The sequence below is a fragment of the Triticum urartu genome, chromosome 2A (assembly GCF_056163025.1).
Source record: "Triticum urartu cultivar PI428250 chromosome 2A, HENAU_Tu73, whole genome shotgun sequence".
Classification (NCBI taxonomy): domain Eukaryota; kingdom Viridiplantae; phylum Streptophyta; class Magnoliopsida; order Poales; family Poaceae; genus Triticum; species Triticum urartu.
The window spans coordinates 172875887-172890909 of NC_141874.1; the positions used below are offsets into that span (position 1 = coordinate 172875887).

The following is a 15023-nucleotide window of genomic DNA, read 5'->3' on the forward strand; positions in this document are numbered from 1 at the left end:
GTCATCTTCCGTTGTTATTGGTGGTCTTGTGGTCGATTGAAAACAAAACACTTACAAGTTACTCCCTCTATAAACTAATACAAAAGTTTTTAGATTACCGTGATCTAAAAATACAGAGGAAGTATAAGTCTTGGTCTTATTAGCGGCTACACCCTCCACAACTCTTTCTTTTCACAACACGAACCCAACTGTTTTTTGTCCAAAATCTACACGTTCGTGTTTCGTCCAAAATTAATTCGAAAATTGCAAGACTTTCTGGCTGTGTTTCCGGGTGCCACCCCGCTGCTGCCGTCGCCACGCGCCAACTGCCGCCCGTCCACATCGCGTGCTCCGTCCCCCACGCGGCCACACCACACGAGACACCACAGTACACCGCACAGCACACTGCACGCGCCTCCGGCCTCCGCTCCGCCTCAGCCATGGTGTCCCTCCGCTTCCCCGCCGCCACCTTCGCCCACCTCCCCACCCCGCCGCCTCCCCACCGTGCCGCCATCGCCGCCGCAATTGCCGCCGCCGCGGCTGCGGCAGCCGCAGCCGGCTTCGCCCTGACCGCCAAATCTGCCGGTCGGCCGCTCCCGCGCCCGTCACACTCTGCACCCCTCTGGGCCTCCCTCTCCCTTGCCGACAGCGGCGCCCCCGGCAACGTCGAGCCCCGCACCGGCGCCGCATTCCCCGCCGAGACCGCCGGCGGGCGCCGCCTCCTCGGCGTTGGCCTCCGTAAGACCACCATCCTCGGCCTCAAGTCCATCGACGTCTACGCGTTCGGTAACCTACTAATCAAATTTCCTTCCTTTTTTTACATTGACACCTCTAGTCGCATCGCATATCTAATGTAGAAAAGGAAACTGCAACATCGACACAGATCGTAAAATGCTGTAAACTGCAACGCCGAGAAGAGATTGTGAAATGTTGCTCTGTGCAGGCGTTTATGCGGATGACAGCGATCTGAAGCAGCTGAGGGACAAGTACCAGAAGCTTCCCATCTCTGATCTGAAGGAAAATGATGAGCTGATCAACGATGCACTAGAGCGTGACATTCGTATGACGGTCAGGCTTCAGATAGTTTATGGGAGGCTGAGCATTGGCTCAGTTCGGAGCGCTTTTGAGAAGAGTGTAGGAAGCAGGCTTCAGAAGTTTGGGGGGTCAGACACCAAAGAGTTGCTTCAGAGGTAAATGCAATTCTGGCTCTTGATGATGTGCTCTTGTTGAGAGAAGCAAATATACATCCTTGATACTGGTTTGCAGTTGCAGACTGGCTGGATGCAGTGCTGTCTTCATCCTATGTTTGATTTAGTTATAATTTTTAACCACAGTTATGAATAGTGCCATGGTTATCAAGTTCAGTTTAGGATTGGCAAAAGGAACTAGATATCTATATTGCATTTAGTTTCAAACTGGACCTAGAAAGATTTTAGGATGCATATTACATGAATCTCGTGAAGACTCGAACCATTTTTTAGTTAGGTTGTGTGTAATCGAACTGGCCATTATTTTTGCTGTGGAGTGTTCACTTTTCTGAAGTTTTGGAGCTCAGGTGGTCGGATTACCTTAATGGCACTTTTTTTTTGAAAGAGAAAGATGGCTCAAGGCCATCTTTATATTTCAAAGCAGGCTGAAGCCTGGAGTTGTGAACAAAGTCTTGCTAAATGCACCATGGTGCATGGCCACAAGCAGCCTAGAAGGGGGGTGGGGTGGATACATGAGAGGGGGAGGAGGATAGATGCATGCAAGCTTGCATGCGACAGCTTTGCTCTACCCTAAAAAAAATTACGACCCAAGCATCACAGCCCAAGTGTGCAGATCCTCTTTGTCACACTGTTTTGAAGCTCTGCTGGCCCATAAACGTAGCAAGTTAGCAGCATAGGATCGAATGTGGGTCACGCTCCATCTGTTGTCGTTAAAGGTCCGATCATTCCTGGCATGCCACAGAGCGACAGCAGATGCGGCAAAGGCAACAGTCCATTTACTGTTGAACTGTAACTGGCTGGCAGCCGCAGTGACGAAAGACTGGATATCTGGGAAGGAGCAAGCTAGGGTGGCCAGCAGCAATTTATCCCATATTGCATTGACATACCGGCATCTTAGCACGAGATGATGGACAGTTTCCAAGGCTGGGCAGAGGTCACAGCATGCGGAGGGAGACACTGCAGTCCAGCCTTTCTTTGTCATGAAATCCCTGGTGTTGAGACGGCCCCAAAGAAGCAACCAGAGGAAGATCCTGTATTTGAGTGGTATGATTGGATCCCAGACCCAGCAAGCATACTCCCAACGCACACCTCTGAAGTTAAGCAGACTGTAAAAATGGCCTGTGCTGAGCTGTTTTCCAAGGAAGAGCGGTGTGCGGGAATCAGGCCTGGAGTTGTCGGGGGTGACATGCGCAATCAACTGCATGAGCTGCGTAAGCTGTAGGGCTGCAGTGTGTGTCAGGTTTGGATGCAGAGACAAGCGCCGGCCCTCCTCTTCATACTGCGACTGCACGGAGCAGAAAGGGTTGCGAGCAAAGGAGAACAGCACCGGGAGAAGCAGTCGCAGCCTGCCTTCAGGAAGCCACTGATCGTGCCAGAAAGAAACAAGGGCGCCACTTCCGACAACGCATCTCGAAGAAGAGATGACTAGAGGGATGCAGGCCTTGAAACCTTTCCAAACGGCAGTGTCCCGCGCTCTGGTATCATGAGGTAGAGAAGCACTGCAGTACTGGGAAGCGAACCAACGGTAGCATGGGATGTCGGATGACTGAAGAATTCTGGCCACGAACTTACATATCATAGCCTTGTTGGGTGCCTCCAGATTTATAATCCCCAACCCACCGTTGATCCGAGGCACCACAACTTTACTCCAAGCCATATTGCACTGCCCTCCTTTCACCTTGTTCTTGCCCTGCCAGAAGAAGGCACGAAGCAGGCCCTCTAGCTTATCCAGCGATTCCTTGGGCTAAGGGAAACATTGCATGAAGTATGTAGGGATGCCAGCTAAAACTGAGTTGATAAGAGTGAGCCTACCACCCCAGGATAGAAAGGAGGCCAGCCAACCAGAAAGCCTACGATCAACTCTGTGAATGACTGGCAGCAGCATTCCATGCTTAATTTTATGAACGGACAGAGGCAGCCTGAGGTAGTTGCATGGGAAAGAGGACACCGGGCACCCTAACAGAGAGGCGATCTCAACGGTTGTACCTTCATCCACACAGATCGGTACGAGCGTACTCTTCTGGAAATTAATTTGTAGGCCGAAGAAATCAGAGAAAGCGGACAGAATATTCTTGATCATGCCCGCCGGCTGCACATCTCCACGGAAGATGATCAGTGTGTCGTCTGCGTACTGTAAGACCGGAAAACAGTCGAGGACGTCAGGCCCCAGCGGGTGCATAAGGTTGCCATTTCTGAAGTGGTGCAGACAGAGTCTCCGGAGGACGTCAGCCACAAGCAAGAATAAGTAGGGTGACAAAGAGTCTCCTTGGCGAAAACCTCGTTTGGCCACAATGGGATCACCCAGCTCTCCGTTGATCAGCACACGAGAATTGCCCGAGGAGAGGAGGGAGTTGATCCACTGGGACCACTTAGAGGGGAAACCTTGAGCCTCCATCACTTGAAAGAGGCAGTCCCAGCTAACCGAATCGAAGGCTTTCCGGAAATCCAATTTCAGTGCTATAACAGGCATCCTCCTTTTATGTGCAGTTTGCACCATCTCCGCGGCCAACACAAAATTCTCAGTGATAGATTTGCCTTGCAAGAACCCTGACTGCAGAAGGTGGACTAACTCCGGGATTCTTCTCTGTAGCCTGTTTGTCAGGATCTTGGACGTCAGCTTAGGCGTGCTGTGCACCAACGAGATAGGTCTGAAGTCAGACATCTCCAGCGGGGTGTCTTTCTTGGGAAGCAAAGTGATGTAGGCTGTGTTGATACCCCCCAAAGGCAGACGATTATTGTGGAAAGCCGTGAGTAGAGCGAGCATGTCATCCTTCAGAAGAGACATGAAAGCTTTATAGAACTCGTTTGTGAAACCGTTCGGCCCTGGGCTCCTGTTGTTTGGCGACTGGCTAATGGCGCGCACCACTTCAGCCCATGAGAATGTATTGGCAAGCTCCGAAAGGTCAACCATGTCCTCACCAGTGTACAAAACGTTGAGCTGAAGCGTTGGCAGAGAGGGGCTGGGCTGACCCAAAACATCCATGAAGTAGCGAGTTGCAATGGCAAGTTGCTGGCTGTTGTGATAATGCAGCACACCGTCATGGGCAAGGGCCCTGATCTGATTGCGTCGATGTTGTGCGTTGGCAGCCGCATGGAAGAAGCGGCTGTTCTCGTCACCATCGACACACCACCTAAGCTTGGCCCGGCGACGCCACATGGCCGCTTGCCAAAGGATGAGTTGCTCGGCCTTGGCAGTAGCAGCTTCACGAAGAACCACTTCCATCAGAGACAGGTGCCGCTTTTCCTCGACAGCCTGCAGGAAACTGATGACATGTTTGTTGTTAACTAGCAGAGTTTTGAGGCTGGATTTGCGCCGACACCATTGTCGTAGAGCAGCTCTGGTTCTCCTCATCTTGAAGCTGATGAGCGAGGCCGAGGACTTGAACACTCTTGTACCACGGGTCTAGCAGTCCTGAATGATTTCCCTGGCCTCTGGCATCTCGAGCCAGTGGTTCTCGAACCTGAAGAACTTGCTCTTGGGCACGTCGGCGTTGAACTGCAGCAGAATTGGGGTGTGGTCGGAGGTAACTGCAGGTACACAGGCGGCCTGGGATTGCAAAAAACTCAGATTCCACGCCGCATTGACCAGCACTCGATCCAACCTGACGAGAGTGGGACGGGCCCTTTTGTTTGACCATGTAAAAAGTCGATTGTCTATCTGAATGTCATCCAAACCCATCTCTCTGATCCAAGTGTTAAACATGTCCATGAGGCCCCAGTTGAAACGGCCGCAATACTTCTCGTGTGCAAAACGGTACATGTTGAAGTTGCCCAAGACGACCCATGGTGTGTCTTCGTCAGCTGCAACCATATTGAGGGCATCGAAGAAAGCAGCCCGTTCCTCTTGCAAGCAAGGTGCATACACAGCAGTGATCTGGAAGGCAGTGTCAGAAGAGGTTGAGTGCATCTTCAGAGTGACGTGGTATCTGTGTGTGTCGATGATCTGGCCTTGAACAAGGGAAGTGTCCCAGGCAACAAGAATGCCACCTGCGGCACCCACAGAGGGGGTGACGGCCTGGCCCTGGAAAGAGGCAGGCAGGAGGGATCGGAGCTTGATCGTCGTGAGGTGAGGCAGTTTGGTTTCCTGCAAACAAACAATGTTGGGGCAGCAAGAGGTTATAGCATCTCGAACAAGGGAGCACTTATCGTCATCACCAAGGTCGCGCACATTCCAGTTTAAAATCTTCATGGTAAAACAGAGAACATACAGCCCAGATCATGGAACAGGCAGGTGCTAAGAACACGAGGAGCTAAAGAAGGCATAAAACTAGGTAGAGGCACCCGTGGGTGGACACGAAACAGACTAGGACCGGAGTAGCCGGATCCAGATACAAGGGCAAACACACAGCCCGTACCAACACTGACCAACCAACTAACAAGGCGGACGAACAAACATAGGCGAAAGAGTGCATAACTGGGCATAACCAGGCGCAACCAGATGAGAACATCAGCAAGAAGCGAAAGCCTAATCATTGAGGCTGGAGAGGACACACACAGATGACGCGGACGAGCCGTTGAAGGTCGGGGTGTTGTTGCCGTCTAGCCCTAGCTCTCGCCTACCTCTCCGCAGCTCTCTTGTTCTGCAGCGGACCGAGGTAGAAGAAGAAGGGAAGAAGACACAGGTGGACACAGGAGGTTTCCGGCGCTCGAACGCCACTACCACGAGCATGAACTCGTTCCCAGGCACCACTCCAAGTTACACAGGCCGAGGGAGACCTTATACACGCGCTGCTCACACACCCACGATGCGCACGTACACGCCCCACGATCCGCATGCGCCGCCTGCGCTCACGACGCGCTCCTACGCGCTGGGCGCGGCTGGAACCCGCATGGATCGCTAGCGTCTACCCCTATCCCGTGACTATCTCTAACGAACATGCACTCACGCACACACCTGCGCATGCCCGGTCGCCACAGACCTGGCACGTACGCGTACACTCGCGGGTCACCACGGACCTGAGCATGACTTATTCCCATCATTCACGCCCTAAGCCATGATCTGCCGTCGCCGGAGTTGGTGCAGCTTCCGTCGTTGTCGTCGTCACGTCGCCATGTACGCCTCCGCAGCGTCTCCGTCACAAGCCTCCGCTCGCTCCCGCTGCAGCAGCCCGCAGTCCCGTGGGCCGCCACGCCGCGTCTCCGTGCTGCGCACCTTCCACGATTGTCGCGCCGAGCCGTCGCGACCTCTGCGCCACCACGCAGGTCCCTCGCGACCTCCTCGTCTCCGTGACCGCCGTGCCCTTCGCGCGCACTCCCCACGTCACCGCGCTCCCGGCCCGCGCTCCCGTGGCGCACGTACGCGATCTGCGCAACCAGGTCCAGCGCCTCGATGCGGTCCACGCCCGCGGTCCCGACGCGCCCGACGCGTCCGGTGCGCACCCATAACACGCATCGGTCGCGCCCGGCTCGCCGCCGCGCCTCATTCGCCACGCTCCGCTCGTCTCCAGCTCGCGCCATGATCGCGCTCCGACGCGACCAACGTGGTCGATCCGGCGTGTCCCGGAGCTTGGCCTTCCCTCCGCCGAGCCACGCCGCGCCACCGCAGCCTCTGCGCCACCGCACAGGTCCGCCGCGGCCGCCGCGCTCTCCGCACGCCCGGCATCACCGTCCTCCGCCGCCGCATGGGACGAGCGCCATCGCCAGCGAGCTCCTCCGAACCCGATGCTCTGATACCAATTGTTGTTGCCGTCTAGCCCTAGCTCTCGCCTACCTCTCCCAGCTCTCTTGTTCTGCAGCGGACCGAGGTAGAAGAAGGGAAGAAGAAGACACAGGTGGGCACAGGAGGTTTCCGGCGCTCGAACGCCACTACCACGAGCATGAACTCGTTCCCAGGCACCACTCCAAGTTACACAGGCCGAGGGAGACCTTATACACGCGCTGCTCACACACCCACGATGCGCACGTACACGCCCACGATCCGCATGCGCCGCCTGCGCTCACGACGCGCTCCTACGCGCTGGGCGCAGCTGGAACCCGCATGGATCGCTAGCGTCTACCCCTATCCCGTGACTATCTCTAACGAACATGCACTCACGCACACACCTGCGCACGCCCGGTCGCCACAGACCTGGCACGTACGCGTACACTCGCGGGTCACCACGGACCTGAGCATGGCTTATTCCCATCACGGGGAACCGACTGAAACTGAAGACGTGGCGGGGGAGGAGCGCGCGGTGACTTGGTCGAGGATGGCAGTCGCATTAAGATCGCAGATCTCCACGATTTGCTTCAGCTTGCTCCTGGTCAGAGGGGAGGGCGTTGACAGCAGTGGCAGCTCAAGGAGGCCTGAAATTGCCACCGTCTTGACCTTCTTGCGGCGGGACGAGGAACGGCCAGTGTGGCGGGAAGGGCCAGCGCCTGGGTCCGCATCCGCGTCGGACGCCGCCGCCTTGCGCTTGGCTGCACGCTCCACGGAGCCCAAACGCACCCCATCATGCGCATCCCGGAGGCGCCGGCTGCGTCGCGGGGAGATAGCCCCCTCCAAGGCAGGGAGTGCAGCCTCCAGACCGCCGACGGCCCCCTGGCCCCCGTCAGAGGCCGGTACCAGATTCAGATCGAGCGTGCCAGGAGACAAGCCGCGCTCATCATTCGCTTGGCCCACCTGGGGGTCAAGGAGCTGCAGCGTGGGCGGCGAAGAGAGGAGCTCGCCGGCGGCAGGGTCCCGCGGCGGGTCTCAGCAGCTGCAGAAGACGGTAGCGACGTGGGGGGGGGGGGGGGGAGCGCGGCGCACGCGCCATGCATAAGGTCAGTCAGCGCCACAGGCGAGGCTTGACCACAAGGCAGGATACCAGGTTCAGGCCTGGGGATGCGGTTGGCTGGCTGCGAGCAGATGGGCCGGGAGGTGAGAATCTGGTGGGCTTTAAGATGGGCCTGGGCTGGAAAGTAAGCAGCAGCGGGGAGGAGCGGGCCGTCCCCGAGAGAGAGGGGGGGGGGGCGACCGCGGGCAGGAGGCTGGAAGGCACATTGGGCTTGGGTGGATACTTGCACTCCACTGAAGGCAGCAGAGGCAGGTTGTGGGGGCAAAGGCTGCCGTCGAGCAGCTTGGGCCAGAACTTGAAAAGGAGGGACCTGCAACTTTCCCGCGTGAGCTCCTCGGAGGTGTAGCTGAAGCACGGGAAGTAGCCGTCGCCCACGGAGAGCGGCCGCACCGGGATGGTCCCAACGACCGAGCGCCGGTTGGCAAGCTCCAGCTTGAAAGAGAACTGCAGCTCTTCAGGGTCGAAGGAGACGGACACCCGGGGCACGCGCGTGTCGGCGGCGAGCAGGGAGGAAAGGAGACAGTGCCTGCCTTCGTCCTCATGGCCGATCTGCGCCACCGTCGGAAGGGAGAAGGTGGCATTCTTGATGAGCTTCGGTTTGACTGCGACCTTGAGCATGGCGAGGCAGTCCCCGACCGAGGCCATCTCGGGGTGGAGGAAAGCACGAAGGGCCTGATCAGCCATGCCCTCATTGCCCCCAAAGCTGCACAGCGCAGGCCGGGGGTGAGCATGCCCCTGTCGTGGCATGGCGTGCTGGAGCGAGCTGCTGGCGCCGCCCCCTTCCACCAGCCCGGTAGGCCGGGGCAGTGCGGTTGGCGCGCCGAGGGAGCGGGCCACATCCCAAATTTCGTTGATGATGACGTTCGCGTAGATGCCATTGCCATCGACGCGATGGAAGGTGAGGTGGTGTGGGATATGGTGGAGGGCTTCGACTTTGACAAGCACGAAGATGGAGGAGAACTCGCTACCATGGAGGCATGCATGCTCAAGCCTGAAGAGATTGGCGAAGCCCGCAACACTGGCAGCGACCCCTCTCCTATTCCACAGCTCCAGCGGCATCTTTTCAAGGGAGATGCTAACAACGCGGCGATAGGAGAAGGAAAAAGCATTGTCACCGGCATTGTGCGGCCGGATCCAGATCTTGCGATTGCCAAGGCAGATAGGACTGGCACGCATGGCGGCGGCCTGCTCGGATTCACGCTGAAAGATAGCAAAGACAGTGCCCACCGAGCAGCCCGCGAACCGAACGGCAGAGATGCCAAGCTGGTAGCGGAGGACGCGCTTTAGCCATGCCAAGTAAGCCGGGTGTGGTGGGACGATGTCAACGAGGCAAACGAGAGAGTTTTGGTCGGCGATCATGGGGTAGTGGACGTCGAGGGAGGTGGGGCGACCATGCACCACGGGGTCCATGGCTGGGGGATGGGGGGGGGGGGCGTGGTCACCAGCGTAGGAGGGCGTAGCGTGGAGGACAAGCGCAGAGGAAGCAGGTGTTGGAGGTGACGAACTATGGGCGAGGGGGGCGGCACTTAAAGAGGGGCTGGGCTGGGGTGAGCGCCGGGGGCGGAGAGAGCATTGAAAGCTGACATGACCGACCAGGCGGCAACACCAACAAACGACGGGATCCCGGCAATCCCGCCGACGATGACTAGGAGAGGCAGCGGAAGCAACGTTTGTGCAGGTTTTTAGGCTTAGCAAATCTGTAAAGCAGATTTGGCGTGGCGCGCGAGGCAGCGGAGACGGACGGCCTGGTGGAGAGCAAGGCTCTTTTGTATGGCGCATCACCATGCACAGACAGAGAGGCGAGCTGGGGGCGCTGGGGTCAGCCGAAGCGCTGCAAGCAGATCCCGCAGGATCCGAGCCGTAGACGGCTGGGGATTGGCCCTGGGGCGGCGGCGACGCCAGCGTGGCGACAGCGCTAGGGGAGGGCAGGTGCACAGAAGTATGATGACCCTCGGGCTGGGCGCTGCCATAAGCGTCGCAGCCCCGCGTTGCAGCACACTGGCCCCCGAAAACCTGGGCACGCGGGGAGGAGACGCTCGATGGGCTGCAAGCCGAGTCCGAAGCGGACGGAGCCGGCCCTGGACCAAGGATCGATGGCAGGAGAGAGTTGACGTGCCAAGCTTGTCGCTTCGTCACATGGCATGCAGAGCGCACAGAGCGTGACACCTCGAGGTGACCGGAAAGGGCCAAACTGGAAAGGGACATGTCGATCGCAATGATGCCCGACCTCCAGGAACCGCGGAGCACGATCTCCTTGGCGATGGACGTATGCGCAACTTGGAAGAGGAAAGAGCCAGGCTGGAGATGACGAACTTGGTAGCTGTTGGCGAAGCCACCGAACCAGCTGACCAGCATGGAAGCGAAAAAACTAGGGGCAAGAAAGACGCCTTCGTTGTGGACGACGGCAAGGATGCCGGCGGGCCGGCGAGGGCCAGCCACCTGTGCCACCGTGCCGCAACCATACTTGGCCAACATGGCATCCTCGAAGCTGCTGCCGTGCATGGCCAAGGCGCAGCCCGACGAGGCAACGGAGGGGCGCGAGGCGGGCGGAGAAGGAAGGGAGGCACGACCAGGGCTGCAGCTCAAAGAGCACCAACGAAGAGAGCAAACCAGATGAACGACGTACCTCGGGAGTGGACGACTAAAGTGTGGGTTCGAGAAGGGACCCCAGGCTGCACGACGGAGCTCCGTGAAGGTGGCTGTCATGCGCGGACGGGGGCGCACGGCAGGAAGGTGGACGCCGCACCCACGTGGGCGGCGACGGGTGCGGTGGCTGCCGGCGCCGGGGTGGCGGCCGGCAGGGAGCTCTCGTCTACCCAACGCTCTCGTCTACCTCGGTGGAGAAGGAAGGGAGGCACGACCCTGCTGGATTGTACCTTAATGGCACTGACACAATGTTGGCACTTGATCATAACTGCCGTTGTTAATAATCCATCTACAATGTAGGGCTGTTAGAGACCTGAATGTGTTCCGTTTCATACTGAAGGAAATTTCTTATTCTGGTGCTACAACTAAGGAGCTTTGGTCGTTACATGCCAAAACTGTTATCTGACCAGTATCTTTTATAATCGGCCAACTTAGTCCTGAAATATTCAGACTATATTTGCTGAAGTGTGTCAGTGTTGGTTTACTTGGATGATACTTGCTCCATTGTTGTGTTTAATCATATCGTCCAATCTTAGCATATCCTATGCTCGCCAAGTTCAACTATCAATATCTAATTTTCTCATCTGATTTTGACACCTTGATCTTCTGCAGTTTTGTTTCACTTTTCAAGGATGAGTACAAATTACCAAAGGGATCTGTAATTGAGCTTTCGAGGGAATCAAATCACGTTCTTAAAATAAGCAGTAAGTCGTTCTGTTTTCGTTTCCCTTTATTTTTAGATGATATGATTTGTGTTGATGGAAGAAAGGAAAGATTTTAAGAGTCAGAAAGATATGTGGGTTATTCACAATGAATTGGCTTGTATTCAGTATCCGAGTACCAGTCAGCATACACTTGCTTTTCTTCACTCATTTGATTCATGTATTCGACATGGAGATTACTGAAAGGAATAATGAAATCAATCTATTATTGTTAATAACTTATACATTTTTCATTGTATTTGCTAATACTTGAAAAAAAGTCCAGCAAATGGTGACTACTTGCACTAATAACGGTAAAAGCTGTATAGAATTTTTGGTACGAACAAAAGCTATATTGACTCCATTTTTTGCGTGGAATCTACTTTTGGGTATAAACCATCACTGCTGCTCGTTCTTAGAAAGTAAGGATTCCACTTGTGGCATTTGTATGCAATGGTAAAGATCCTCATTATGTTCCATACGGTATTTCTTTCACCTACCTATGACTTTCCTATGTTCATTAAAAGGTTATTACAAGTCTTGATTAATAAGATCTTCATTTATGTGTAGTTGAAGGAGAAGATGTGGGAAGTATCCAGAACAAGCTCTTGTGCCAGTCTATCTTAGATCTTTACATTGGAGACGACCCGTTTGACAAGAATGCGAAAAACAACATCCAAGGAAGTTTGGCTAGCATTCTTAAAGCTTAGAAGTAGTGCTCGAATTTAAGTGACACTAAGTTCTGTAAAGAAGTTGTCATTTTAGCTCCAAGAGCACTCTAATGCCTCTCCAAACATTTATGGGAACGAGTTGCCTTCTGGCCCTAAATTCCTTTCGGTCAAAGGAATAAAACTATGCTAACTTAGGTTTTCATCTTGCGTGACATTTCAGTGGCTTTTACTCAGTTTGACGATTACATGACATGATTACAAGAAAGCATTAAAAATTACTACTCCCTATGTAAACTAATACGATTACAAATTACTACTCCCTATGTAAACTAATACGATTACAAATTACTACTCCCTATATAAGACGTCACAAGAAAGCATTGAAAATTGGCGAGGGGGGGGGGGGGGGGGGGGTGCTGGAAGTTTGTTTATGATCAATGACAGTATAGCTTAAGGGACCAATGATCATTCGAGTGTATTTCCAGACTATATCCCAAGAAATGGAACTAGGAAGATGGTTGCTGACCATAGTTCTTGAGCGACAAAGCTAAGACATATATTTATCGTTTAGTGATCAGTATCACGATGAGTCTATGGGTATGCCAATACTATCACAAGGGTTCAAAGATGAGTGGTGATGCTTTTCTTGCTATGTGCATCGAGATCAAACTCCAAACCATCTCAACCATTTCCCTCTCACTCTAATTCATCTTAGTGTTCGAAGCCACCGAGGAACATCCATTTCGGATCATCTGATCCATTTCAAAGATAGTCGTTGCAAACCCTAATCCATTTGGAGTCTCCATGACAACTCCATTCGGTGCCACCGGAGGACTTATGTAAGCCTATGTACCCCCGCTCAAATATTCCAAACCAACTCGGTTGGATATTCCGAACAATGTCCAGTAGCGTGTGCGGGTGAACCAATACTATTCGGAGCTTCCAGATGAGTTTTGTTCAAACCCTCCAGGTTACTTGAAAGTTGCCTCTTTTAGTTTAGTTGAGGCCTTCGAGCAAATCGTCCAGCTCCTTCGAACTACATGAAAAAGTGTGTAATGATCAATTATATCTAAGGGTCTCTCTCTCGCACACTGATGTCTACTACATACTTCTATTCTTATAGACATTGTTGGGCCTCTAATACGTCCTAAACATATATATAATTTTTGCTTGCTTCATCCTATAATGATATCATAATGGTATAGTTTTGGCATCAATTTTCATCATTTTCAGGACTAAACTATTAATCAGTGCCAATTGCTAGTTGTTGTTTTTTAGACTTTTCAGGGAAACAATTTTTTGAAGACAAGAAAAAGAAATTAAATGTTAAAGAAGTTTCGGGACAGAATGATGGAGGGGCCTGGACCCACCTGGGGGGCATCGTGGGTGGTGATTTTAGACTTCAAGAGTCGGCTTTCTATTTTTTGTATGAATAGACCCCACACCCTTTAGTGGGAGGTGATTTGAAGATATGTTTTTTATATCAGAACTGAGAATGCCTTTGCTGCTTGAATTACCTCTCTTTTCTCTAAACCTACTGAGAGATAGAGATAGATAGAGAGAGAGAGAGGGAGGGAGTGAGGGAGGGAGAGAGAGAGGGGGGGGAGGGAGAGAGAGAGAGTGTGTGTGTGTTAATTGCAGACCTTGTTTGGGAGTTCATCCAAGTGGCCTTGCTTTTGCTTGTTACTCTCATAAGTTGTACGCCTCTTAGACGGTTAGTGTCACTGAGACCCTTTAAGTGTGCAAAGAAACCAAGAAGTTTGTACAAGGCTTGAAGATTGTCTTTTTGTGAATATCTACCCTGAGTGAGCCTTCCTGAGTGATTGCCATGGTGGAATAGATGAGTTAGATCCTCTGTGGTCTATATTGATGAACTTATGGTTTTATGTACAAACCACCCCGCCACCAATAATCCAAACCTTGGGGGAAATCCCCATGTTTTTCTCATTGTGTTCCCTTAATTCTTTACTTATTATTACAAGTTTTGCATGTGTTCTTAGTTTCGTAGGCATTTTTTTAACATCTCAACACCCCTTTATTAGCTAGTAATCAAAACAGTATCACTTACAAGCAAAGGAGTGACGGCCTCGGGTGCCTCAACAAACCAAGAGTTTGGGGGTGGGGGGGGGGGAGATTTGCAAAGTCTAGCTAGTTCATTTGCAACAACATTAGCTTCTCTATGGCAGTGTTCATACCGCACATGAGAGAAGTCCCTGGCCATATGATGACAATCATCAAGAATAGCAGCCGACGTTCCTGAAGAATTACCTCCATCTCGCATTGTTTAGATCAGATCAATATTGTCTAAATTTACTATCAACTTGTTGCAGCCCACGGACGTTACCAAGTTCAGTCCAAACCGAAGGGCAAGAGCCTCGACCATGAACACATCCATGCAAACACCAACAACATTATTGCTTGTTGCTAGGAAATTACTAGCACTATCACGCAGAACATCTCCAACCCTGCCTTGGAGCAAATCCGGATCAAATGAGGCATAGACATTTAACTTGGTATATCCCGACGGCGGTCTTGACCACGGGTTCCTTTTCTCCTCAGCTGACTTGGCCGGTGCAACAATAAAATTCTTAGCAAGGGCTCGGATTGAAAGAACAATCTGTGGTGGTTGTTTTGTTTGCTCACCATGCGCAATTTTCCTTCTCTCCCACCACAGAAACCAACAGGTGATGATTAAGTTTTTTTGACAGAAAGACTGTAAGGAAACCCCATACAATATAATTGGTGCAACAAACCCAAATTGCAAGTACCATGTCTTGAACCTGGGTGGGTGGGAAGGCATCAGCCTCTTCCCACCACTAGGCTATGCCTTAGTCTGCAGGTGACGATTAAGTTACCATTCTTCTGACCAAGGACTATAGTCTCGTCCATCGGAAGAGACAGGAGATGTTCCAGGACTGCTTCTCCCACTCGATCGACTGTACATCTTTTCTGAATGATGATATCCAAACCCAATTTCTTCCATACTTCTTTTGCTTTGTTGCATCAGAACAACATGTGCTTCATACTTTCAGCATTTTCACACGCCGGGCGTTTTGTCAT

At 53.0% G+C, this 15023-nt stretch overlaps 1 protein-coding gene across 1 annotated transcript; it reads left to right on the forward strand.

Moving 5' to 3' along the window:
* The first annotated feature begins 312 nt into the window (after positions 1 to 312).
* FAP1 (Chalcone-flavanone isomerase family protein) lies at positions 313 to 12163 on the forward strand. The gene is made up of 4 exons (XM_048699787.2): positions 313 to 765; positions 923 to 1169; positions 11204 to 11295; positions 11863 to 12163. Exons 1-4 carry the CDS (start codon positions 420 to 422, stop codon positions 12000 to 12002), a joined length of 825 nt encoding a protein of 274 aa, XP_048555744.1. The 5' UTR covers positions 313 to 419; the 3' UTR covers positions 12003 to 12163.
* The last annotated feature ends 2860 nt before the right edge of the window (positions 12164 to 15023 follow it).